General features: G+C 41.4%; 1 protein-coding gene and 1 long non-coding RNA gene across 6 annotated transcripts in view; one reads left to right on the top strand and one right to left on the bottom strand.

Moving 5' to 3' along the window:
• Positions 1–26,084, top strand: part of LOC125781294 (uncharacterized) — a 488,206-nt gene that overhangs the window by 11,063 nt on the left and 451,059 nt on the right. The window lies entirely within an intron of this gene.
• The window catches only part of zeb1b (zinc finger E-box binding homeobox 1b), a 121,066-nt gene continuing 99,768 nt past the window's right edge, over positions 4,787–26,084 (bottom strand). Inside the window, exons 3-8 of the mRNA XM_022670368.2 lie at positions 23,040–23,195; positions 16,834–17,036; positions 15,481–15,592; positions 13,106–14,808; positions 10,684–10,864; positions 4,787–7,900 (exon numbers count right to left, since the gene is read on the bottom strand). Coding sequence (XP_022526089.2) covers positions 7,059–7,900; positions 10,684–10,864; positions 13,106–14,808; positions 15,481–15,592; positions 16,834–17,036; positions 23,040–23,195 — 3,197 coding nt within the window. The 3' untranslated portion in view covers positions 4,787–7,058. The remainder of the gene's footprint in view (positions 7,901–10,683; positions 10,865–13,105; positions 14,809–15,480; positions 15,593–16,833; positions 17,037–23,039; positions 23,196–26,084) is intronic.

Here is a 26,084-nt window from a genome sequence, read left to right as displayed (position 1 = left end):
TTTTCTCTCTCTTTCCCTGACAGCGTTTACCAACACTGAATAAATCCAGGTTGATGTTCCTCACCATTCCAGCTCCTGTCTGATTGTGTGTCTGTGTGCTTTAATTCAGTGTTTAGCATAACTCCAGTGATTCATGTCAGTCCAAATATACCCCCCCCCCCTCCCGGCTGTAATGAGGTTAGTGTGGGTGGAGAGATGGAGAAGTGGATTAATGTAGAGGTGATGGAGGGATGGCAGGAGGAACAGAGGGTGAAAGAAAAGAGTGATCTCGCTGTGACCAGGTTTGAGGAGGGGCTGCTGCGGTGGGCCGGGCTGAATTCCCCCTGCCCCTTAGGTGGAGCTCTAATTGATTTTTCTCTTCTGTGCCATCTGGCTCTGAGTGTGTGTGTGTGTGTCATGGCTATAGAGACCAAGAGAGACATGACTAGAGACAGATAGAGACAGCGATAGAGACCAAGAGAGACATGGTGAGATAGAGAAACCAGGATAGTCATAGCTGGAGAGAGCGTGAGACCAAGAGAGACATGAGGAGATAGAGACACCAACATAGTCATACTCATAGCTAGAGGGAGAGTGAGACCAAGGGAGAGACATGATGTGAGAGAGAGAAAGAGATGAGGCTAGAGAGACCACAAAAGACATGGCTAGAGAGACAGAAAGTGAGTGAGAGAGACAGAGACAGACATGACAAAAGAAAGAGAGAATCTTGAATCTTAAGAGAAGAAGAGAGAGAGTGAGAAAGAGTGTGAGACAGTGAGATCCATCTCGAGAGAAAAACACTAAGAGAGACATGGCGAGAGAGAGAGAATCTTGAATCTTGAGAGACCAAGAAAGAAAGAAACCAAGAGAGACGAGACTAGAGAGATAGACAATGAGAGAGAGAGAGAGAGAGAGAGACCAAGAGAGACCAAGAGAGACATTGTTAGAGAGGGGGAGAGAAAATCTTAAATTTTAAGAGACGAAGAGAGAGACTGAGACAGTAAGAGACATGGCTAGAGAGGGAGAGACATGCCTAGAGAAATACACAAGGAGAGACATGAGAAGAGAGTATCTTGAATCTTGAGAGACCAAAAGAGAAAGAAACCAGGAGAGATGAGGCTAGAGGGACACACAGAGAGAGAGACATGGCTAGAAAGACAGACTGAGAGATACCACATAAGACATGGCTAGAGAGACAGAAAGTGAGTGAGTGAGTGAGTGAGAGAGAGAGACCAAGAGATACATGACTATATAGAGACTGAAAATATATAGAGACCACAAAAGACATGGCTAGAAAGACAGAAAGTGAGTGTGTGAGAGAGAGAGAGAGAGACCAAAAGAGACATTGTTAGAGAGGGGGAGAGAGAGAGAGAGAGAGAGAGAGAGAGAGAGAGAAAAGAAAAAGACATGACTGGAGAGAGAGAGAATCTTGAATTTTAAGAGACGAAGAGCGAGAGTGAGACAGAGAGAGACATGGTTAAAGAGGGAGAGACTAGGAGCTAGGAGAGACGTGCCTAGAGAAATCAAAGGAGAGATCGCGAAAGAGAGAGATAGAGAGAGATGGCTAGATAGAGAGACTGAGAGAGACCACAAAAGACATGGCTAGAGAGACCAAGAGAGACATTGTTAGAGAGACAGTGAGAAAGAGAGACGTAGAGAGACACGATTGAAGAGAGAGAGAGAGAATCTTGAGAGACGAAGAGAGAGACAGTGAGAGACATGGCTATAGAGAGAGAGAAAGAGACAGACCCTAAATCTGATCCACAGATGGACGTTGTTTGTTTTTGCTGCTCAGGCTGTTCTTCATTGTTCAGGTTGTGGATGTGAGAGCAGCTCGAGGGCACAGGAAGGAGCTAACTGACCCCCCCTCCATGATCTCTAACCCACCTCAGGGCACCAGGTCAGCACACCAACCCCTTCATGACCTTTAACACACCTCGGAGATCAGCCCACCTCTGACCTGTAACCAGCTCTGACAAACACACAGCTCACTTCACTGAGCAAAGCCTGTAGAGCTGATGTCATTTCCAGGTAAAGAGAGATGTGGGAGGTGGTGGGCAGTGGTGTGGTGTGAGAGAAATTATAAATGGAATAAGAGGTGAAAGAAAGAGTAGAAAGGGAAAGTATAGAAAGATGAGACAGAAAAAGTGTGTAAAGAGATGAAGAGAAGAACTAAAATGGATAAGATGGAGAAATAAATGGAGATACGGAAAGAAATGTTAAAAAGAGGAAAGAAAGGAATAACAGGAAAAGGGAAGAGAGGAATAGAGATGCAAAGAAATGTTAAGATGGGGTAAAAAAGGGACAATGGGAAAAGGATAAGAGGAAAAGTAAAGGTATTTAGAGAGATGGAAAGAATTGTGGGGAGAAGGTAATAAGAGTAATGAGAGATTGAGAGAGGGAAAGAAGGAGTGATGAGCGATGGAGAGAGGAAAAAAAGCAGTGGAAAGAAGAAAAGGAATAGAGCTAGAAAGGTGTGAAGGAGAAAAGAAAATGAAAGTCAGTGTATAAAGAGATAGGGATGGAAATAGGAGGTAAGAAATATGGAGAGGAAGTAAAAGTTTTTAAGTATATTTACTAAAGAAATAGGCTTAAGGCATATTATGCTTGCTCTTACAGCCTACAACATAGAGGCCAGGCAATTAAATAATAATAATAATATATAATAATATATAATAATAAATAATAAGTAATATATGACCTACAATTTAACGTAGAGTAGCCTGTGGGGAATCACTACACACTGATGGTGAGTGATTTAACTTTAAAAAGAAAGATCCCAGTTTGACTGTATAAGTGTGTGGCCACACATGCTCACCTAATTCAAAGTAGTTCAGTAATGTTTTTAAAAAAGTCCAATTGTATGTAAAACACTGTTTTTCTTTTCTGTAAAGAATGACTTTCTTAGTTAACACATAAATTTACCCCCTTGTTGTGACATCAGCACTTAAACTTAAAAAAAAGGGTCTATGTATAACTATAATATAAAACAGAGATTTTAGATAGATAGATAGATAGATAGATAGATAGATAGATAGATAGATAGATACTTTATTTATCCCGAAGGAAATTTAGGCATCTAGCAGCAACAACACAATACAATAAGAAACATACTCAGACAAATCAAAACACAGAAGAATAGAAAATATATAAGGCTATAAAAACCTAACTATACAAGGTAAGGATCTATCTGTAAACGGAGCAGTGCAGTAGATGTTGCTTTGAGAATGAATTGTTAAATCATTCTCGCATTAAAGTATAAATATATACTTTTTTTTTTACTTATATTTATATATCTATTTCTCCCCACACCACTGCACCTTGTTTCTGTCTCATGTATGTCTATTTGTGTCCCTGCTGTATTGTACCCATAGTGTCTCCCATTCTCCTTTATTAATCTATTATCTGTACCTGCTGTAAAATTGGGAAGGAGAGTAACGTCATTTCAATTCTCTGTATGTCCTGTACATATGCAGTATTGACAATAAAACTACTTGACTTGACTTGACTAAAGTATTATGTGGGAATGTGTATATAAAATAATAAATAAAGTATAAAATAAATCAAATAAGAAGCTGATTATTTTTGTCTTACTAAACAGAAAAGCAATTAAATATTCTTGGTAAATAAAACCCAATTAAAGAAAGTGTTCAGAAGCAGTGGCTGTGTCACTCTGGTGGAATCTGGGAAGCTCTATATATGTGGGTAAAGCTGGGGCAGCAATTCTTTATAATCTGACTAACTGATGGAGAACCAGGAAAAAGCCATTGATCGCAAACCAATCAACATTTCAGCATCTCATTTAACTCTATACACACACGCACACACACACACATGCACACACACTATCCTGTTGCTCAGGTAAATGAAGCTGGTATGTACATGAGAAGTAATTGTTGGTGTGTGTGTGTTTCTGGAAATTTCCCAGGGGAAGTTCTGCTTTGAGTCTGTTCTCTCTCTTGGCCTCAGTTGCCCCAACTTTATATCATGAAGCTTCTATAAATACAGCCCACACACACACACACACACACACTTGACCTGAAGAATAATACACAAACTATTGACAATATTAGTGACATAAACCAAAACTAATGGAAAGGAGTGAACCATTCCCAGTCATGGCTCAAACATCCGTCTTGTGACACCCACACACTCACACACACAAACTCAAACACACACACACATACACTAATGCCTCCCAGGAGAGATCCTAGCTCTTTATCTGGCTAACTCAACACACACACACACACACACACACACACAGCAGCCGTTTAGCTGTACAGTATCAGGGAGCTGAAGCTGGTGTGGCATCATTTTCAGACTTTTCATCAGATTATAGATCCGAGCTCCAGTGCATTACTAATTCATGCTCTCTGGCCCAAAAGCCAGCCTGTAACCCAACCCTGATCAATGCTAATAACCTTCAGGAGTTCTCAAGGTCAGGCCACATCTTCCTCTGCTTTACATCTTCATTTCTTTCCTTTCTTTTTTCAATGAATGTTTCTGACATTCTTTCTCTTTCTCGAATCTCCAGTCTGCTCTGTGTAGAGGGCGTGTTCTGATGATGCTTCATCAAATGGATCCTTCATCGGCAGGTAGTTTTGGTCTGCAAAACCTTGTATCTTCCAAATGGCAACTTTATAAGTGAAGGAAAAAAAAATATTTTCCCATTTTCATCATTTTTGAGCATTTCCAGTAGGGGTGGGACAATATATGAACATTGCAATATATTGTATCGATACGCAGCGTCAAATATGGATATTTTTATTGAAAATGAAAGGATAAAACAATTCCAGTCCACAGCAGCTCGTGTTCAATTCTTGATGTATTTTATTGTGAGATGGGGAGTCATAAAAAACAAACAAAAAAAAAAAAACAAAAAAAAAAACTATCTATAAAAAAAATACAGAACCATAGATTAAAACAGGGACATATAAAACAAGTTGTGGCCTTGACGTGGACAAACGAACACATTGGCACAAAATCAAACAAAAGTTGACGTTAACGACATTTTGGCTTTTCGTAAAAAGGGCAGCACAGTATCGTGGTTAAGGATGATCCTTCAGTACAACAGCGAAGACTCATGCGTGTATAGCATACAATTAGTTTATCAATGTTCAGTAGCCTCGAGGTCTAGTGGGGAAAGACACAGTAACATGAGAATGGGCAACGCGAGAAGATAAAGGTCCAATACTTCATTGGGTGGTCTGTCTTTCGTTCTTTCTTTCTTTCTTTTTTTTTTACATTTTATTTCACTTTTTTAATTCTTTCAAACAATTGAAAATTTGAAAATAATACTCTTTCTGTTTTAAAACACTTTGAAATGCTAGAGGTTCTTCCCCAGCTTTGCATTCATTTATCTTCGAAATTATTCTTCATACTAAAATATATTATTGTATTAATACAAACTACAATATTGTACACTACGTCGTGTAATAAATAACCATAAAGAAAAATACAAAAATAAGACACATAAATATAAAAGGTCTCTAAAACTAAACAAAGTTATACTGGTGAAGGGGGTGAAGAATAATACTGCCATGACTGCAAACAAACAATACACAATGTTCACTTAAAAACAAATAAACAAACCAACAAACAAACAATCAAACAAACAGAATAGACAGAAATTAATACTGACTGTTATAAAAGTAGAAATAAAAAAAACAAAACAAATGTCAGGTGAGGGTCATTACGGGTTCATATTTGCTTATGCTTGTTACCTGAAGAAAAAGTGTATGTGCAGCCAATGGGATAAAGAAGTGCACCAAACAAACAGAGGAACAAAAAAGATCAAACAAACACTTCAAGGCTGAAACGAAAGAAACCAAACTTTTCTTTTTTTTGTTCTCGTTTTTGATTGTTTTGTCCTGAACTGCAGTGACAGGTGGGATGAACTGAGTTTAGAAAAAAGAGGCAGTCTTGTCCTTTGGTCAGGACTAGTGGTTTAGGTTTAGGTTCAGGGGTTCAGGTTTAAGGTTAGGTTTGCTACCACATTATTAATAAAACGTTAAAGACAGCGCCAGCTCACAGGTCAACATGCTGCCTGGTAAGTGTCCGGGAACGGCGAGAGCACTGTCGAATGGCACTTCAACATGCATGCTTTTGCATAACGGAGAGTGGGCGGTCTCAGACTGAGGAGTGAATTTTTGACATTTTTGACTTTGCTTTTTCTCTTTCTCAGAAATAATACTGCTTCTCAGAAACGTTTAGTTTTCAGATGATTTCGGATGGTTTGCCACCATCCTGCCATCCCATCAAACCCGTGTAAATCGTATTTTTTTTTGTTAGCTTGTTTCTTACATTTAAGGCTCATAGACCACTTCTTTACCACACAAAAAAAGTAAATCAGACAGGTAAATGTGGGGCTAGCGCCGGCTAGCGTGGCATAGGGGTTAGCTCTAACAGAGTGCTAATACTGAAAGGTAGACATTAAACAACGCAAGGCCCACAGAGGTGATCCATCGGTAAACTGGGAGTATGGTAGTGCACAGGATTTTTTTTTTTCTTCTCCTTCAAATGCAATAAAATACTGAGTTTTGTTCATTGGCAATAAAAACGTATAGAAATCTCTCCCAACTGTACAACTTCTTAAGGTTTAAACAAGAGTGACAAAAAATTAGTAACACTGATAAAAAGAAATTGACCCAAGGTGTTTTAGTAATAAAATATTATTAGCTAAAACGTGTCTAGCTTTCAGTCCGTATATGCGTCAATTTTTTTTTTTACGTTTGTTAAACTTTATATTTATACAAACCATATTCATAAACACTGGTTTTGTGGAAAAGCAACTAGTTTGTTTTGTTTTTCTTTTTTTTTCTTAATCAGGCACACCAGGGGGTTTTATACACAGTAGTGGGCTAAAATGCAGCGTCAGCGCTCCAGCGCTCCTCCTCCTCTCTCTCCTCCTCTTCCTCCTCCTCCTCCTTCTTCTGTCTTCATTACTGCACAGTCAGTCTGAACTCTCTGAAAGAGACACATCTGCAGTCTTTGTTTCCTTCAAATTAGTAACGTCTGTAAAACGATGTAGCAAAGGATCAGGGCAACAAAAGCCCAGCTGTGTTCTTTTATTTTTCTGTTCATTTCACATCTCTGTTTTTACTGGGTGTGTTTCCTTCATTTGCACCGTTCACCTTCACAAGTTCTTCTCCTCCTCGTTCATCGCCTTCGTTCCTCTCTCCGGCCTCATCAGCCTCAGTTTGTTCCTGTGTCTCGTCCTTGTTCTCCTGCGTGTCCATTGGTTCTGCGTTTTCTGCTTGTTCCTCTGCTTTTGCTCTTTCTCGGTCGTGTTCGTCCTGCTCCTCCTCCTCTTCCTCTTCCTCGCAGTCCTGCATCACCACAACCTTCATCATCTCTCCATCCTCTTCTTCTTCTTCTCCTCCTCCTCCTCCTTCTTCTTCTACTAGTGTTTCCACCACTGTCTCTTCCTCTCCTCCATTCTGTGTCGTGGTCATCTCCTCTTCCTCCATCCTCTCCTCCTCCTCATCCTCATCCTCCTCTTCTCCTCCCTCCTCTCCGATCTGGACCACCTGGATCTCGTCCTCGTCCACCATGCTGCCAGAGCCCATCTCCTCCTCCTCCTCCTCCTCGCTCTCCTCGTCCTCCCTGGCGCTGCTCCCTCGCTCATCTGAGTCCAGTTGTGACGGAGGCGAGGGCGCGGTGCTCTCAGGTCGAGGCTGCTCCTCGCTCTGGTTCTCCTCCTCCTCGGGGCTCTGCAGAAGGTCCTGGCCGAGGTTCTCTTTCTTGCAGTAGGAGTAGCGGTGGTTCATGTGCTGCGAGTAGGAGCCTGAGTGGGAGAAGCGTTTGCCGCACTTATCGCACTGGTATGGCTTTTCTCCTGAGTGCAGACGCAAGTGCTCGATCAGATGGTGCTTGTGTTTGAAAGCTTTGCTGCAGATTCCACATTCGTGGGGCCGTTTACCTGCAGAACAGACAGAGAAATACTAGCGTTAGTTTTGTTTCACGCTTATATTTTACATTTTCAGCACAGATATTCACTGTCAGACCTAGGCTTAGAAATTATTGCTCTATTTAATATTAGTGCCATTTTAAGAAAATTTAATTACCATTGACACAGTGATAATAGAATAGCAAATAAAATCTTCCATACCCTTTAAAAGAAAACACCATTTAAATTAATCATAAATTGGGAAACATATACGTTTTCTTCACCTACTGCTCACCACACTGTGTGATGGAAATGGGAGACTGGCTAAAATACTGTTTCCTGTTATACAGCTCTGGAAAAAAATAAGAGACCACTACACACTGCTTTTGGATAACTTTATGCCACTCTTGGTGCAAGAATTTAAGCAGTTCAGTTTGGTTTGATGGCTTGTGATCATCCATCTTCCGCTTGATTATATTCCAGAGGTTTTCAATCTGGTAAAATCAAAGAAACTCATCATTTTTAAGTGGTCTCTTATTTTTTTCCAGAGCTGTATATGTGAACAAACATACAAAAAAAACATTACACGTATGGATATCACCTCAAGTATTATTAAGGTAATGACTATTTATTGTACAATAAGTTGATAATGTAATTATTGCAAAATGTTTCAATGAAAGATTATTTTAAAGGAGTACAGCAATATTAGATGACCACCACCACCATGTCACCAAAGTGCTGAGAACGACCCACCACCCAAATAGTACCTGCTCGGTGGTGGTCCTGTGGGGTCCTGACCATTGGATAAAAACGAGTAAAAGGAGGTCAATAGCTTTATCCATTCCACAGCCACCTTTGTCTGGATATGTTTCTGGATTCATTGTCCTGTTTAAATAATCAATTGTGTCCAACTATAAATCAAACATTCCGGTCTGGTTTTATTGTTTTGCTAAATAAGTCAGAGGTAGTCCGCTTTGTCCAATGTACCCAGCTCTACTTGGAGAAAAATATCTCAGAACATATTGCTACCACCACCATGCTTGACAGCTGGTAGAGTGATACAGGGGAAAATTAGTTTATATATCTTTATCTAATCAAAAGAAAATCATAAAACTTTTTGTTGTGGGGCATTATTTTCGAGTGACACCCTTCCATTTGGAACTGAGTTACAAGTAGAAAAAGGTGAAATTGTAATTTTGTCCTATTCTGAAATGCCACAACCCTTTTAAAACCTGTTATGCTGTCAAATAAATAATTAAAATATAAAATATAATATAGATTAAAATATAAATAAAAAGAACACTGCTTAATTAGCAGCTACTAGTGCTGCTCTGTAGGTAACCCTCTCAGTCTGTTGTGATGCAGAGTAGCAGTAAACTTACTGCTCCTTATTGGTAAGACCCCTTGTTAAGGCTCAACTGACATTAAACTTGCCTTCAACTAAATGTCCAATAAATGAAACTGCCAACAATAATCGGTATTTAAACTTAGCTAGATCCTGTTCCAGATCATGTAATTAGCTGTGTGTCCATGTTTCCATCAAAATAAACAAACCATCAACATAGTATTAACAAAACATATCACTAAACATAAATTAAGAGGCTACTATGATATTTGTAGTCAATTATAATCACTATGGAGAAAGTTAAAAGGCCTGGTTTTAGCATGTATATAAAACATTTTGGAAGCTTAAGCACCTCTAAATTAATAATGTAAGTGATTGTATGTTTAATTTGGCTATATATTGATTTATCGCACCCCTGCCAAAAAAATAAAAATAAATAAATGTTCTTTGCATTTTTTTTTTTTTATAAAACTTGTTGAACATGTTGAAATCTCATTGTACATATGCATGACCCCATCTCCTGACATTACATAAAAACAAACAAAAAACAAACGTGCATGTGCCTCTTTGTGTATGCAACAACACAGTGCGTTTATTTTCCCTTTAGCTGTATCGAGTAATTATCACAGGATTACCGCCCACATTACATCCTCTGAAAGTTACAGAGATGAGTGTTTATGTGGAAGGAAATATGAGCTTTTCAGAGCTCGTTACACAAGCAGTTTAAAAGCCACCGTACACCGCCTGAGCTTACGAAGCTCCTCAGTGACAAATACCTCTGTATTAATCTCCACGGCGCTCCGTAAGCCTGCCTTTCCCAACCCGCGTGCACCGAGCTTCAAAGGATTAAGCGCTACGTGTCATTATGTATCCATGGATAATAAAACCAAACAATGAATCAAAATAAGCAACAGAGGGTGAGGCGGCCCCGCTCCGCCGTGGGCTGGAGGTAAGAGTTTTATAAACTGTGGCTTTGGAGCGAAGGATAAGAAAGTACAAGCTCATGGTTCAAGGCACAGTGATGTCATTTGGATGTAGGCTGCTTGCTTTTGGCTGGGAATCTGAATCGAAAGAGAGAGGTGAGCAGCTCTTTGGCTTGGATAAGATCTAACAGCGCCCAGAGAGAGAGAGAGAGCATGAGAGAGAAAGAGTGAGAGAGAGAGAGTGTAAATTACTACCAGAGTTCTGATGTAACAGACTGGGTTCCATGTTAAAAGGTAATTCTTCTGGCCAGCAAATGACAACCCTCCGCACCCTCCAGCGCATGTAACGCTATTTGGAACTGTGAATTCCACCCTGTTAAATGCGCAATAGGCAATAATAATGTTGCAATTTAACCTGCTCTGTCACAATTTCCCCTTCAAAACCAGTTGGCCTCATAATTCTGAAGGCCCAGCAGGTGAACGTCTCGGCGAGGGTGAGATCACGCTCTGCTCCTCTGTCTGTATGTGTTGAGTTGCGTTCAGCGTACCTGTGTGTTCGTATTTATGTCGAAGCAGCGAGCTGCTCTTCTGGAAGATCTTGTCACACAGGTCGCAGGCGTACAGGCCGTTCTCAGTCTTCTTCATCTTCTTCCTCGCTGGGCCGGAGTCTGAGTCTGTCTGCTCATCTAAAACTGAAGCCAGTTCTGAGGTGTTCTCCAGCTTTTCCTCCTAAAGAAATCAAACAGGGAAATTATCACTGTGCAAGGTTCATGTGTTTGTTACACTGCGTAGGAGCCATTTCTACACTTTGTTTGATTTGTGTTATTTAATTTAACTCAATTTGTTTTGTTATCAGTATTACATAACTCTTTCCAAGACTGTGTTCTCTCTATAGGTAAATGGGGTTTTCCATAGCCATTAATAGAGTGGTCTACCAGGCCTCTGGGGGGTGCTGGTACCAGCTGAGTAGTTTGTTTGTTAAGTTAACAAAGGCTATTAATTTAATGCTTATTCTTTTGTTTCTTTTCAAAAAAAAAAAAATATATATATATGTATATATATATATATATATATATATATATATATATATATATATATATATATATATATATATATATATATATCAGCATTAACTTAAAATCTGCCTGGACCTGGATTTTTTTGTGCATTGCATGTGTAAAGCAACTATATCCAGTTACTCCCACACTGGATTTGTGTTCGTTCAGTTATTAATCAGCAAACTTTGTTTTGGTGGATAGAACATGTTGTATACCGTACATTTATCCTTGTTAGTTTTTGGTCCCACACTGCAGTTTAGTAACTGCAGGAACTAAAGGAATTTTCTATGTTTTATCATTATCACCTATATGAGCAATGTCTCTCCGAATGTTGCCAATTCATTGGGTTGCCTTTCCAGGTATTGTGTCAAATCCAACACAGCAGAATGAGTGCAACAGATTACCCTCAGATTCCATTTATTTATGTTCATTAATAAGGATTAGTCTACAGTTACAGTAGATACAGAAGTTACAAGTAAAATCTGTTAATGCCATAATGTTTTGGGCCAAGTCTAGTCAGATTATGACACAACATCAGTTCTTTTTCTTCTTCTGTTGTTTAATGCTTCCTGTAATTGGTCCAAAACTCTAAATTTTCTAAAAACTAGTGGTGTCAATTGATCAAATTTTTTAGCTAATTAATCTCGAAAATATTCTATGAATAACTGCGATTAATTGCACTTGTTCTTCCTAAGATGCAAGCTTTTATAGTGGGTAGTTATAGTGGATAGATATTACGTTTATTCCATGTGCTTCTATCTGGGTCGGAGCTGGAAGTCTGAACCAAGAGCGTGTTGGAGCTTTTCAGTCATTCAGCCAGAAATAAATCTATGCGTTGGGTGGGGCAGATTATGGCGGAAGTTGGGATCAACCTTGGTGGCGTAATAAACTTGGGGTAAAAACATAATAAGGCACTACTGATTCCAAATGAATTGCGTGCATTAATGCTTTAATGTTGACAGCCCTACTAAAAACAAAACAAACCAGAGAACGGTTCAGTTTAACCTGATTGAGACCACTGAGACCACCTTCTTTGATTAGACAAAATGTTGATCCTTTTGTCCAGACCATGGTTCGCATCGACTTCCACACCTGCTTGTTTGGTTTAGACCAAACAGAAAAGTCTGAAGGTTCAGAACAAACAAGGCAGGCATGACAGTACCCTTTATTTTATTACTGTATCTACTGTAACTGTAGATTCATCCTTATTAATGAACATTAATAAAAGGAATCTGAGGGTAATTTGTTGCGCTCATTCTGCTGTTGCAGGATTCGGAACAACACCTGGAAAGGCAACTAGCTGAATTGGCTTCCCCCCCCTCCCCTTTCCTTTTCCCCCTCTCCTTCCCTATTCCCTTTTCCCTGTATATCATCGCTGTCCAATGACAAACAAGTATCTCCATTTTTGTTGATTTTTAGTTTTGACCAAACAAACTGTCCCATACACTGTATCAAAATTTCTTGATGAATGGACCAATTGATTTTTTCCAAAATTACTTGAAATTAATTGTTTTTATATTGACTTCCATTCAAAGTTAAGAAGGTTTTTTTTTCTCTCTCTTATTTAAAGTCGCTGTTTTGGAGATACTTGTTTTCAATTTGACAGTGACGATATGTAAAGTGTCCTTAAGTTCCATACATCGAACAAGTGAATTAAGCTACTTTAATTAGAACCAATTGCTGACACAGATGTGTAAACACAAACACACAGAGAAGTATTCCCAATAAAACTGGGCTCTCAGAAAGGAGCACATGATCATTAACCTTCTGACATGATACCCTTGATTTCTGGAGACATTATGAATGTTTAAGTGTCCCAATACTTATGAGAGATCTTCTAGAACTTCACTTAAAAAGGGAACAGTTACATGAACATTGTAGTTGTCTAAATCCAGAGATGACCTGTTCTCACCTTGATTCCGTTGACCCGCAGTATGGTCTTCTGCTGTGTGTCGCCCCCTGCTGGGCTGGAGGCTGTAGTGGTATAGGTGTAGGCCAGCTGTGGAATCAGGATGGTCTGTTTAGTGGTGGTGAGGGCGCGTAGGCACTGCCCGTGGCCCTGATCGGTGATGGCCACCAGTGTGGGCAGCTGAGTGGTCACAATGTTTATGGGATTGGCACTTGTTTGGTTAGCATAGCCGGCAGCGCTAGCGTTTGCGATGCCGGACGCTTCCTTCTTTGTGCAAGTCAAGTTCAGTGGCTCGTCCTGAGCCGAGTAAACAGTGTTAGCGTGAGTGGTAGCCGCATTAGGTGCAGCGGCGGATTTGGGGAGGGACAAATCGAGGGGTCCATCACCCTCCTCTGCAGTCCGGGCTGGGACGGGCCCGTCTGCAGACAGGTTCAGTGGTGAAGGGGATGCTGGGCCATTTTCTGTCCCATTTATCCCAGCTGTAGCGCCCTCTGCAGGGCTATGCAGTTCCATCTCCTGCTCTTCTAGGTTCTTCTGGGGTTCTTTGTCTTTCTCAAGTGTCAACTTGATGAGCTCTTCTGGTGTTTCATCAGTATCTTCACCAGCATTCTGCTCATTCTGCGACAATGGAGAAGACATTTCCACAGAAATCTGACCGGATTGCATCTTCTCAAACCACTTTCTGACCACTTCGGTAGGAAGGCTGACTGATTCAGAGATTTTGGCCAGTTCCTCCTTGGTGGGCTCAGCATTTAATGCAAAGTAAGCCTTGAGTAGGGACAGAAGGTTCTTCAGTGGAGGCTTCCCAGGACATAGTCCAATATCTACTCCAGACTTCTCCTCCGGATGCATCCCGTTGATCTGCTGTCCTTCCTTGCCACAGTGTTTGGGTGATACATCACTGACAGACTTCTCCAGCTGCTTCTCTTCACCCGTAGTAATAGTAGGCTTCTCTTTGCTTGTCTTGCTTTTGATGGTCAGGTCCTCTGGCAGTCTCTCTGTCTTGCAGGCGTCAGTGTTCTGACCAATAGGCTCTTTCTTCAAGTTCTGCAGGGCTGCCTGGGCCTGCGATGGATCCAAGCTGTAGTTGATGATGATTTTGGCCGTTCCATCCTGGTCTACAATAGGAAGACTAATGGCTTGGATAACTTGCTGAGGAGCCTGGGCGATTGCCACTCTCCCAGTTCCTGCAGGCTGGCCTTTGGTCTGGGCGTTCTCCAGCACCTGCCTGATCACGTTCCCGTCCACTGCCACCTTCAGCATGTTCTGCAGGTCACCCAGGTTGATGCTGATAGGTGAGACCAGGCCCACAGTAGGCAGAACCACAGCTTGTACTGCTCCCTGAAGGGGGGCCGCAGCTCCGCCCTGGAAAACTCCGTTCACGCCCCCAGCAGCCGGGGCCACAACCACAGGCTTGTACTCATAGTCCATGGGCTCAGACTTGATCTGTGTGAGCGGGAGCTGCTCCTGCAGGGGCTTAGCGTGGTCCAGTTTGTCTCTGAGCTGGGTACGGGCGGTGGCAGGAGATGAGGGCAGGGATGGGGAAGGGCACTGAGGGGTTTTGGCGCCTCCTGTGGCCGGAGAAGGCCGCGGCCGGCCGTTGACGGAGATGAGGCCGATGCATTTCTTGCTGCTGATGTGGGAGCTGTAGGAGCCGGAATGGGAGAAACGCTTCTTACAGTTCGAGCACTCGTATGGCTTCTCTCCTGCAGGACAAACACAGACAAATCCTGTTATATGGAGATGATAACAAACTGAGAATGTTTATACAAGCAGTCAAATGTAATTGTTTTCCACTCTTTGAAACTATATATCTGATTTAAAGCCTTTCCCTAACGTCGAATCAGCAAAAGAAAAAAGAAAAAAACATCCACCCACATTTGTGCAATTCTAACGTGACGCATTTTTTATTTAAAGTAATTTTAAAGCAATTGGTTGATCCTGATAGTATCTAAACTTGCATCATGTTTGATTTGATTTGTGTTACTACACACCACAGCCTGGAGCAGTCCCTGAGTGTTCATAAAAACAGAAACTTTATGTTCCAAAAACTTTTTTATATTTCTGCAGTAATATTCAGTCCTTTAGGAAAAACTAAAACTTTAAAAGATAAATACGCACAATAAATTTAACACAAAAGTAAATACGTAAGACATTCCAAGAAAGGCCAGATGCATCTGATTGCCGTTATCTTCAGAAATAAAAAGTCTGTCCAATCAGGTTCCCCACGAGCCAATACAAACACAATCATGTTTCCTACTGAGGGTTAGCCAGAAACCAAATCTGCAGAACTCTTGATACAGCACACTGATGTGGAATTACCTCATTACTAAAACACAATATACACACAGACCCAACAACTGGCCAAGTGCACTCACCGCTATGGATTCGCAGGTGTTCTTTCAGGTGGTGTTTGTATTTGAAGGCTTTGTCACATTCAGTGCACTTAAACTTACGATTTCCTCCACCCCCTGTTTGGTTTACATGCCGCTGGAGGAAAAACAGAGAAAGAGAGAAACAAAGTGTGAGTGAGTGTGTGAGATTTTCTTCATGCTACTGAGAAATCACTGTGTAGCAAGTGTAGTTAATGCCCATAATTCAAGCATGTGGTACCATATATTGTAGATTCAACAAAAGAATCCTAATTCATTTTGGAGCATTTCTGGTAGGCTATGTTCACATATACGAGTGTCAATGTTAATTCTGATCTTTTTGCATTTAATTTTAGACACTTTCATATGTGTGGTCTTAAGCCCTATCCTCACAGGACTAGTTTCTCAGGGGGACGTCTGTGAAAAATATTTCACACTTCTACTAAGTGATAAAACTCTTGCATCCAGACTGCGATAAAAAAAAAAAAACAGGAGGACCAGTGAGTTTTTTTTTTGGCTTTCTTGGTCACGTGACATCACGTTCAGTAGCTCCTCCACTTCCACTCGCTGTAGTGTTTACGTGGATCTCTGTGGAAACGTGTGCCTACATTGTGTTGTATACTGACACATGCAAAATATTGTTACATATAAAATATAGAACAGATGACAATATCTTGGTATTGTTGCGGCTGCACAAGTTACCATTTGTGTGTGATTTAATTTGATAACAAGTTTCATGTAGTTTTTTTGAGTGTGACAGCAATGATATATGCATATGTATAACAATTTAATTAGTGATTATTAATGTCCTCCAGTGTATGATTAAACATCTATACCTTTGCAAATCATTGCACCCAAATATACAGTACTTTTAAAACAATATGTATGGGAAATAATGGTTGTTTTAAAAGTAAATTTATTTGTTTTTTATTAATAATAATAACTTCTGAATTTATTGTTTGGAATAATTTACATAAATAAAATCCACTCTGTACAGAAACCAAATAAAAATGCATGTGCAAGAACTTAACTGTTCTAGTTTTTGTCTAAACACATGATTTAAGTGTTAAGACTTAAAAATAAAGGGTCTGCATGTAACACATACTTTAATTCCTCATTGCAAACATGTTTCTCAGGAGTTATCAAGCAATGCACAATTGACAGGGATGCACAGAGAGTCAGCTAACTGGAATTATTTGGCGGAATAAACATTACTAGTAAGTAATATTTTTGTTTAGTTTCTGACAATTTAATTTTGGTGCATTTTTACTTATAGTCACTGAGCAATAAGTCTTAAAATAAGACTTGAAATTTGATTTCACGTGGTTGAAGGGTAGTTAATGTGGAGGTGTGCAGTACCTGATCTCGGTCTGTTTTGTGTGCGCTCATGTGTCGGTCGAGCTGTGTGCGGTAGGCGAAGGTGTAGCTGCAGAGGGAGCAGCTGAAGTTGTCCTCGCTCTTCTCGTGCCTGTACTTGATGTGCTCCTTCAGGGAGGTGTAGCGCTTGTAGCCGCGAGAGCAGTACGGACATGTGAGGAGCTGCGAGAAAGCATCTGGGGTGCCTGAGAGAGAAAGAGAGAGAGAGAGAGAGAGGGAGAGAGAGAGAGAGAGAGGGGAGAGCAAGGTAAGTACAAGGACAAAGATACGAGAACAAGGACAAAGACCTGTGTGAGTTTAGGTTTCTCTCAATCGCTTGCTTAATTCACTTAATCTTACATACACATCACACAAAATGTTTTCTTTCATAAAAAAAAAAGAAAAGATAAAAAGAAACACCTGATTATAGAAGTCCAAAGAAAGACATTATAAAATCCAGCTCTGGAAAAAAATAAGAGACCACTTCAGTTTCTGAATAAGTTTCTCTGTTTTTGCTATTTATAGGTATATGTTTAAGTAAAATGAACATTGTTGTTTTATTCTATAAACTACGGACAACATTTCTTCCAAATTCCGAATTAAAATATTATCATTTAGAGCATTTATTTGCAGAAAATGAGAAATGTCTGAAAAAACAAAAAAGATGCAAAGCTTTCAGACCTCAAATAATGCAAAGAAAACAAGTTCATATGGATAAAGTTTTAAGAGTTCAGAAATCAATATTTGGTGGAATAACCCTGGTTTTTAATCATAGTTTTCATGCATCTTGGCATGTTCTCTTCCACCAGTCTTACACACTGCATCCATCTTCCTCTTGATTATATTCAAGAGGTTTTCAATTTGGTAAAATCGAAGAAACTCATCATTTTAAGTGGTCTCTTATTTTTTTTTACAGAGCTGTAGATACAGTAGATTCAGTATACAATACAACACTACAAGTTTACCAAAATTCATAAAACATAAAAGACCCGAATGAGGTTTATTGCTCAAAAAAAAAAAAAAACATAGCCACCTTGTTTGCCAACGATATCGTGTGAATGTATTAGTGAGAGAGTGTATGTGTACGTGATGATAAGTGCGTGCTCTGTGTGGTATTGTGCTGGTTTTGATGACACTGGTTTTGAAGAGCGAGAGCTGAAGTAGGGGAATATGTGAACTTCAATCACACGCTGTAATGTGGAGAGGCCTTTGATGTGGGCTGAGTGACAGCTCCAGCACAACGCAACAACTTCCTCCCTCCATCCGCACCCCATCTTCAGCACAAAGAGGAGGATGAGGAGAAAAGGAACGAAAAGCAAAGAGAGGAACAGCAGCTCCATAATCAAAAACAAAAACAACAACACCTGCAAAAAGGTGAATCATTACCAGCCTGAACAATGAATGAGCTGCAGTAAGAGAGAGCTGGGTCTTTTAGTTAGTCTCAAACTAACTTTGGGAAATGGGTGGAATGGAATCGTGGACCACAGAAGATAAAGTATGCAGTTCCTCCAAAATATAACAATTTATAGTACCACTTTAAAATAAGACTACCTTTATAAAGGATTTATAAATGGTTTACAATTAGTTTATTAATGGTTACTAATTAGGTTGTAAATGCATTAAAATCATTAATAATCAGTTATAACACATACATAGAAAGGGCAACAATGACCTGTTGTTTGCCAAATACTAAACCCACAGCAATCTACACTGTTGCCCTTTCTTCGATGTGTTATAACTGATTATTAATGATTTTTAAGGCATTTACAACCTAATTAGTAATCAATAAACTAATTGTAAACCATTTATAAACCCTTTATTAGGGTAGTCTTATTTTAAAGTGGTACCCAATTAATTAATAAGTGAAATGAGAAAAGTTACAAATTTTCTAGATATTGAATGTAGATTGCATAAACAGACAGACAGGGAGACAGACAAACACACATACAGACACACACACACATACAGACAAGCAGGGGGGGCAGACAAAAAGACACACACACACATCCACACGGACAGACACACAGATAGACAGACAGGCAGACAAACATACAGACTGACCAACAGATAGACAGTCAGACACACAGACAGACACATACACACAAACAGACAGACAGACACAGTAGCTATAGCAGCTATTGCTTTGGTATCCCATGTGATTACTAAAGTGTTGCTAGGTGGTTGCTATAATATCCTAAGGTGGTTGTTAGGGTGTTGCTATGTTATCCCCTGTGGTTGCACTGTGTGTGTGTGTTTGTGTGTGTTGTAAAGTGTGCGTTGCATGTGTTAGAAGTAGAAGAAGTGAATAACAATACAGTGCCTTAATAATAATAAATCTTAGTAAAAAATGCAGAAATAAATGGCTTTTTTTCTTGTTTGTTGCTTGGTAACCATAACCATAACTAAGCAAAATCCTTTAACTGAAAACGGAAAATCCCAGTAACATAGTTTATCAAATCCTTCCAGCTGGCCACCAACACTGATATATGTTAACTGGTTAAGAATTGCTTATGTTCAGCGTTAAATATGCGTCCTGTTCTGGGCGGAGCTTTTTGTCTGTTCATTTCACCTGTGTTTGTGCACATTCTTTAATACTCAAATATATTGATAAGTGTGTCTGTTAAATTCCAGAGATGAAAATATAAATGTATAACAGTGAGTTAGTGGTTGAGTACATTAGTAATTGCTGAGGGCTGAGGGCTACACCTGGCCTGTGTTTCTATCTCTGACTGCCTCACTTTCACACAGGTAACATATTACCTGTTAACAGGTAATGTATTAAACTTCTCCCCTGGTCAGGTGAAATGCTCCCACACCCACACACACTATCAGGAACGTGAGAAAGTCTCTCAGGTAGGACAGGTTTGCTCAGGTGCTGCGTTTTCTCCGTTTCTGTTCAAACAGGTGAGCACAGGTGGGAATATCAGAGTCATCAGAGGTGAGCTGTGTGTTCACAGTGAACTTGGGGGAGTTTGCTGTGTGTGTTTAGGCTTGTTTAGGGTTAAACTGACATACTGTATACACTATGTAGACAAACATACTAGGACATCTGCCCATTTTATGTTTCTTATTAAATTAATGACACATACTATTTTGTGCGTTTACTGGCTGCTAGTTAGGTTTTAGGTTTTGGGGGCAGAAAATACAGGAGCTCCACTGACTGATTAAAACCATGACAACAGTCAAAAGTCAGAGTCCATTCCTATAAGTATGCCAGGGCATACGCCCCCACTTGTTAAACAGCTGTTAAGATACAAATGCGCCAAAGTCAGAGCACACCTGGCTCTTAAAGAGAATGATGACTGGCACACTGATTGGTTTATTTAAAATTTATGCCCAAAACACACCCATGATTCATTAAGAGATTTAGTATAAGACTTTTCTGCGTTTTGAGCTGCGCAAGGCATATTTTTTTTGTTGCGCCCCCACAATACCAAAAATACACCGATATGCCTTAAATTCAGCTAGGTGATTGCAATTGACAGGTGTTTGAAGCGTTCCAGATTTTGGAGCATTGTGTAACGCTGTGAGAAGGACTGGACGAGGAGAGCGGACGCTAACGCAAGTATCATTTATTAAAGAACAGAAAACAAAACATAAAACAAACAGAAACAGGAGACTAATTGACAGACGGGATTTAACACAGCCGTGACAGACGTATAAACGCACAAGAACCGACAGAAACACTAATGACTGAGATGCTTAAATATACACACAAGGCGGGAAGGAGAACAGGTAACACCTGGGGACAGACTAATGAGGGGCGGAGCTACAAATGGACATAGGTGAGTGGAAAAACACTGACAGAACACAGGGGCATGGGTCACGTGGGACAACACAGGCACGAGGACAGACAGGAAACAGGGCCAGGCGTGACAGAAGCCTCCCCCTAAACGCGCAGCTCCCGAGGCGCGTAAAAACCAACCCCGGGGGCTGGCGGCGGGGAGAGGCCGGGGAAAACACGAGACGAAACCGGGGACTGAAACGGAGACAGGACAGAGGACAGAGACTGGACGAAAGACTGAGACTGGACGGGAGCCTGAGACTGGACGGGGAACTGGACGGGTGACGGAGACTGGACGGGGAACTGGACAGGAGACTGAGACTGGACGGGGAACTGGACAGGAGACTGAGACTGGACGGGGAACTGGACAGGAGACTGAGACTGGACAGGGAACTGGACACTAGACAGGGATGCAGACAGGACAGGACTGGACAGGGGAACAGGGACAAAAACATTAACTGGGACAGAAACTAGCACAGTGACGGGGACAGGAACTGAGACACTACTGGAAACGAATACTGGGACGCAGACAGAAACTGGAACTAAAACAGGAACAGACACAGGTACAAATACAAACATAGACGGAAGCCCAGGGCTGGGAAAAGTCAATGTCTGAGGGGCCAGCCTGGGCAGAGTTCGAGGGGCTGGAGCAGGAGACCTCGCTGGCTTAGGGACACAGGGCCTAGGGCCAAACTTTGGTCTCGGAGCAGGTACAGAGTCAGAGGCGGACGGAGCCGCGGGTACAGGGTCAGGGACAGTGGGTACCACATTGGTGGCAGGCACTGCTGGTGCTGGAGCAGACACGGAGGCTTGAACAGCTTGAGCAGGCGCGGCAGGTGCAGCTTGAGCAGGCGCGGCGGGTGCAGCTTGAGCAGGCGCGGCGGGTGCAGCTTGAGCAGGCGCGGCGGGTGCAGCTTGAGCAGGCGCGGCGGGTGCAGCTTGAGCAGGCGCGGCGGGTGCAGCTTGAGCAGGCGCGGCGGGTGCAGCTTGGGCAGGCGCGGCGGGTGCAGCTTGAGCAGGCGCGGCGGGTGCAGCTTGAGCAGGCGCGGCGGGTGCAGCTTGGGCAGGCGCGGCGGGTGCAGCTTGGGCAGGCGCGGCGGGTGCAGCTTGGGCAGGTGCGGCGGGTGCAGCTTGAGCAGGCGCGGCGGCCGCTAACAACAGGACTGGAGCAGTAGGCAAGGCTGTAAAGACCGGACCGGAGCTTGCTTCTGGATCAGGATTTGCAGAGCTGGAATCCGGCCGGGCTGGAGAGCTGGAAGTAGGTGGAGCTTGAGAGCGCGGTGGAGCTAGCAGGCTAGCTAGCTTAGCCGGAGCTTCAGAGAGCGGCTTCTCGGAGCGCTGATGAGCCACGGGAATCACACAGCGTAGCGTCCCATCCGCTGGCTTCACGGAGTACGCCGTCTCAGCCGGGAGAGTCGAGGAGCGCGGATGAGCCACGGGAGTCACGGAGCGTGGCGTCCCATCCACGGGCCTCACGGAGCGCGGCGTGGAAACAGGAGGCGGCCAGTAAACAGGTGCGGGATCAGGCAGCGGAAGGCGGGTTGGTGCGGGGAAAGGCTCCTCGTCCTCGGAGCTGCTGGGAGCACAGCCAAGAAAGTCCCACGGCTCCCGGGTAGCCTGGCCTCCTCTGTAAAGAGTACCGAGGCTAACCGCACCAACCCGTATCGCCCCCCCAAAATTTTCTCCGCTCCGGAAATCTTCCACCGGAGAAAGGGAGCGCTGAGAGCGCCGCCGCCCACCTCTTCTCCTCCGGCGCCGGGAAGTGGAGGAGTTTTCAGCCGCATACTCCTCCTGAACGCCGCGAGAGAAGGGAGTGGGTCGGATAGCCAGCCTGGATCCAAAAAAAGGATTACTTGCAGCGTCCATATTTTTGGTCGGTTCTTCTGTAACGCTGTGAGAAGGACTGGACGAGGAGAGCGGACGCTAACGCAAGTATCATTTATTAAAGAACAGAAAACAAAACATAAAACAAACAGAAACAGGAGACTAATTGACAGACGGGATTTAACACAGCCGTGACAGACGTATAAACGCACAAGAACCGACAGAAACACTAATGACTGAGATGCTTAAATATACACACAAGGCGGGAAGGAGAACAGGTAACACCTGGGGACAGACTAATGAGGGGCGGAGCTACAAATGGACATAGGTGAGTGGAAAAACACTGACAGAACACAGGGGCACGGGTCACGTGGGACAACACAGGCACGAGGACAGACAGGAAACAGGGCCAGGCGTGACACATTGCTGTGAGTGTTTGATTGCATTCAGTGATTCGTGCATTCATAAAGACAGGATGCTGGAACTCATCTCAAATGTTTACCTATAGCTTTGTACCTATTTAGCCCTTTAATGCATTTATTAGAATGGGTATCCATGAATATTTGGACACACAATGTGCATAAATATGTGCATTATGTACCGTTCTCGTCGTGGCCGCTGGTCTCTGGTGTGCCCTGTCGCGGTTCGTCTTCTGGTGCTTCTGGAAAAATTACCGCTGTGTCTCCTTGTTGAAGGATCTTCTCAACCAGAGCATCTCGACTCCTCTCATCCTCTTCTGACACACACTCGTCTTTCACTGCAACACACATGTACATGTACACGTTATTTTGTGAGACAATCAAACACTACATATATTCATTGTTTAGGCCAATTTTGTCTCTTTTCAATATACTTTTTTTTATTAAGTCCATCAACTTTATACAGGTGCATTTAAAAAAAAATGTGAATATCATTTATTCATTGATGGTTTGGAGAGCCATGTCTGGTGTTGCTGGTGATGGTCCACTGTGTTTTATCAAGTCCAAAGTCAGTGCAGTGTTTTCCCACAACATCTTACAGCACTTCATGCCTTCCTCTGCTGACAACTTTTATGGAGATGCATATTTCATTTTCCAGAAGATTTGGCACACTGCCCATACTGCCAACAGTAAAAACTGGTCTTGCATAACATTCTAATTTTAATACATCTATATAATATATGATGTTTACATTTTGAACTGAATTACTAAAATAAAGTAACTTTTTATTAATATTCAAAAAAACTCATTTTTACAGAAAGCAGTATAGGAATAAAATATAGCGAGGGAGTTTAAAATAAAATAAATAATAAGACAGACAGACAGATAGATGAAATATGGTCATATGGGGTTTACATAAGCGTCCTATTTTGGATCTAAACCTGACCTATTTATTTTTTTTAATACATTAAAAAAGTATTTTTCTTTTACTAATTAAAGATCTTGTTTTATTCTTTTTACAATTAGATATTAAAACCACAAACAAATAATTAATTGACCATTACCAATTCCAGTTCCCCAAGCATAAGAACAACTTTTGCAAAAATATTTCGGTATTAAATTGGGGTGGAAAAACAATTTGACATTGTGATACATTGTATTGTTTTAATTTGCGATACTTTATGTAGTAGAGTGAATTATGTGAAGTATCATAGTGAATTGTCTACTAATCACAGTACCGTGATGTCATTGTTATCATGGGCAATGTATGGTGACATATCATGAGATGCTGTAATTCCCATTCCTAGTAATAAATATGTCCATCAATGGATAATGGACCTCCAACCAAAACCACTGTATTACTGATGTGCTTTTAGATCCTTTTAGAACTCTCCACTGTATGTATTCAGTACATTAACTCCAGCCCTAATCTAACACACCTGATCCATCTAATCAAGGTCTTGAAGAGCATGTGATTATTAGAGACAGGTGTGTTCCATTAGGATGGGAACTGAACACTGCAGGACCATAAATCTCTGGGAACTCGGCTGAATCCAGCGAGGGCTGCAGAATCTGCGGCGATTGGTCCTGACCACCCACCTCATTTTACTAATTAGGTTTCCATCCTTGTTGGAGAGGAGATATCATTAGTGGAGTCAGGTGGTGTTGTGCACAGTCGGAACAAGGGGCTGCACAATATGGTTAACATACTGATATTGCAATTATACTGCTATATATAGCCATATTAACACATTGCAGCACGTGTGACATGTTTAATGATTGGATTGCTGGTATTAACTACAATAATTTTACTTTTATTGGAAAAGGTTTTTTGAAATAAACTTTAGATAGAATAAACTTTGAAAAATACAGGCATTTATTTTTTTTAGAATTAACTTCTATTTTTTCTTCCATTTTTCTTCCGAATTTAGCTAGGCCAATTGTTCCACCCATTCTGCAGCTACTCAGCTGTATATCCCTCATTCTTTGTGATGCCACAACTTTAGTGATGCCTCCTCCGACACATGTGTAATCAGACTCCGCCTCTTTTTAAACTGCTGATGCATCTTTGCCAAAAAGCATCACAGCGCACTCGGAGGAAGGCGCAGAGACTGATACAAAAGCTCACAGATGCCTTGTGCTGATCAACATCACCCTAGGAATGATAAGCAGAGAGAGCAAGTCCAGTTGTGCTCTCTCGGGGCTCCGGCAGCTGATGACAAGCTGCATGACCGGGATTCGAACCAGCGATCTCCGGATCATAGTGGTAGCACTTTAGACTGAAAATTAAGGCATTTTAAATTGATCTTTTAACGATGCTAGAGAAGAACTTGCTTTTGTTTGTCAAACAAAATTAAAGTTTGAAAATTCTTGATGTAGTCTTGATGTACTGATTTAAACACACTGACAAACATAGCCCTTGATTTTTTCCCCAATAGTTTTAGCTCATAGTTTTTTCCAGTTTCATGCAACCCAAAGTTAATGTAACAAATACGTGCAGGTAATGCATCTTTAGCAGAACAGATCCGTCCACAGCGCTCCTCTGAACTCTCAGGAAGTGCATGTTTCTTTATATTTAGCTACAGGATTGCTGTAATGATGACATGTCTAAAGATTTTATACAGGGATATGAAAGTGCAGTGGATTCATATATCAGCCTCATCAGCATCAGTGTTGTTGTGCAGCTCTGCTGTAGAAGTGCCCTGGGCTGGGATAATGTTATTGCTTAAGCCAAGACTAACTCTCTTTGGAGGGGAATAGGGGCAATTTATTCACCAATTATTTTCATCCCTCTAATCCTCCATGTTTTCTTTTCATTCAGTTTCCCTCACACAGCGCAGGAAATGGGTCATTACAGGTTTACTTATGAACTTCAGGTGCACATCATTACTCTCTTAGGCTGGGGCAAAAAGTGCTCAATGAGCACCACAGTGATGAAACTGTAAGAAAAGTGTGTGTGTGTGTGTGTATGTGTGTGTGTGTGTGTGTGTGTGTTTATTAGTGGTGCACTAGTCTGATATACTGAACCTGAACTGTTACTGATAAGGATTGGGTATTGATCAGTCCTGAAAATGTATAATTATAAAACTTTATGATTTATGAATTATAAATTTCTATGAATATATTTCTGTACTATGTGATATGACTTCAATATCAATATTAATCAATATCATGATTAACTGAACATTCTACCTCAATCACGATTAATGAATGATTATTTTAATGAA

The sequence above is a fragment of the Astyanax mexicanus genome, chromosome 15 (genome assembly GCF_023375975.1).
Source record: "Astyanax mexicanus isolate ESR-SI-001 chromosome 15, AstMex3_surface, whole genome shotgun sequence".
In the NCBI taxonomy this organism is placed as follows: Eukaryota; Metazoa; Chordata; class Actinopteri; order Characiformes; family Acestrorhamphidae; genus Astyanax; species Astyanax mexicanus.
This window is presented reverse-complemented; position numbering and strand designations above follow the sequence as displayed.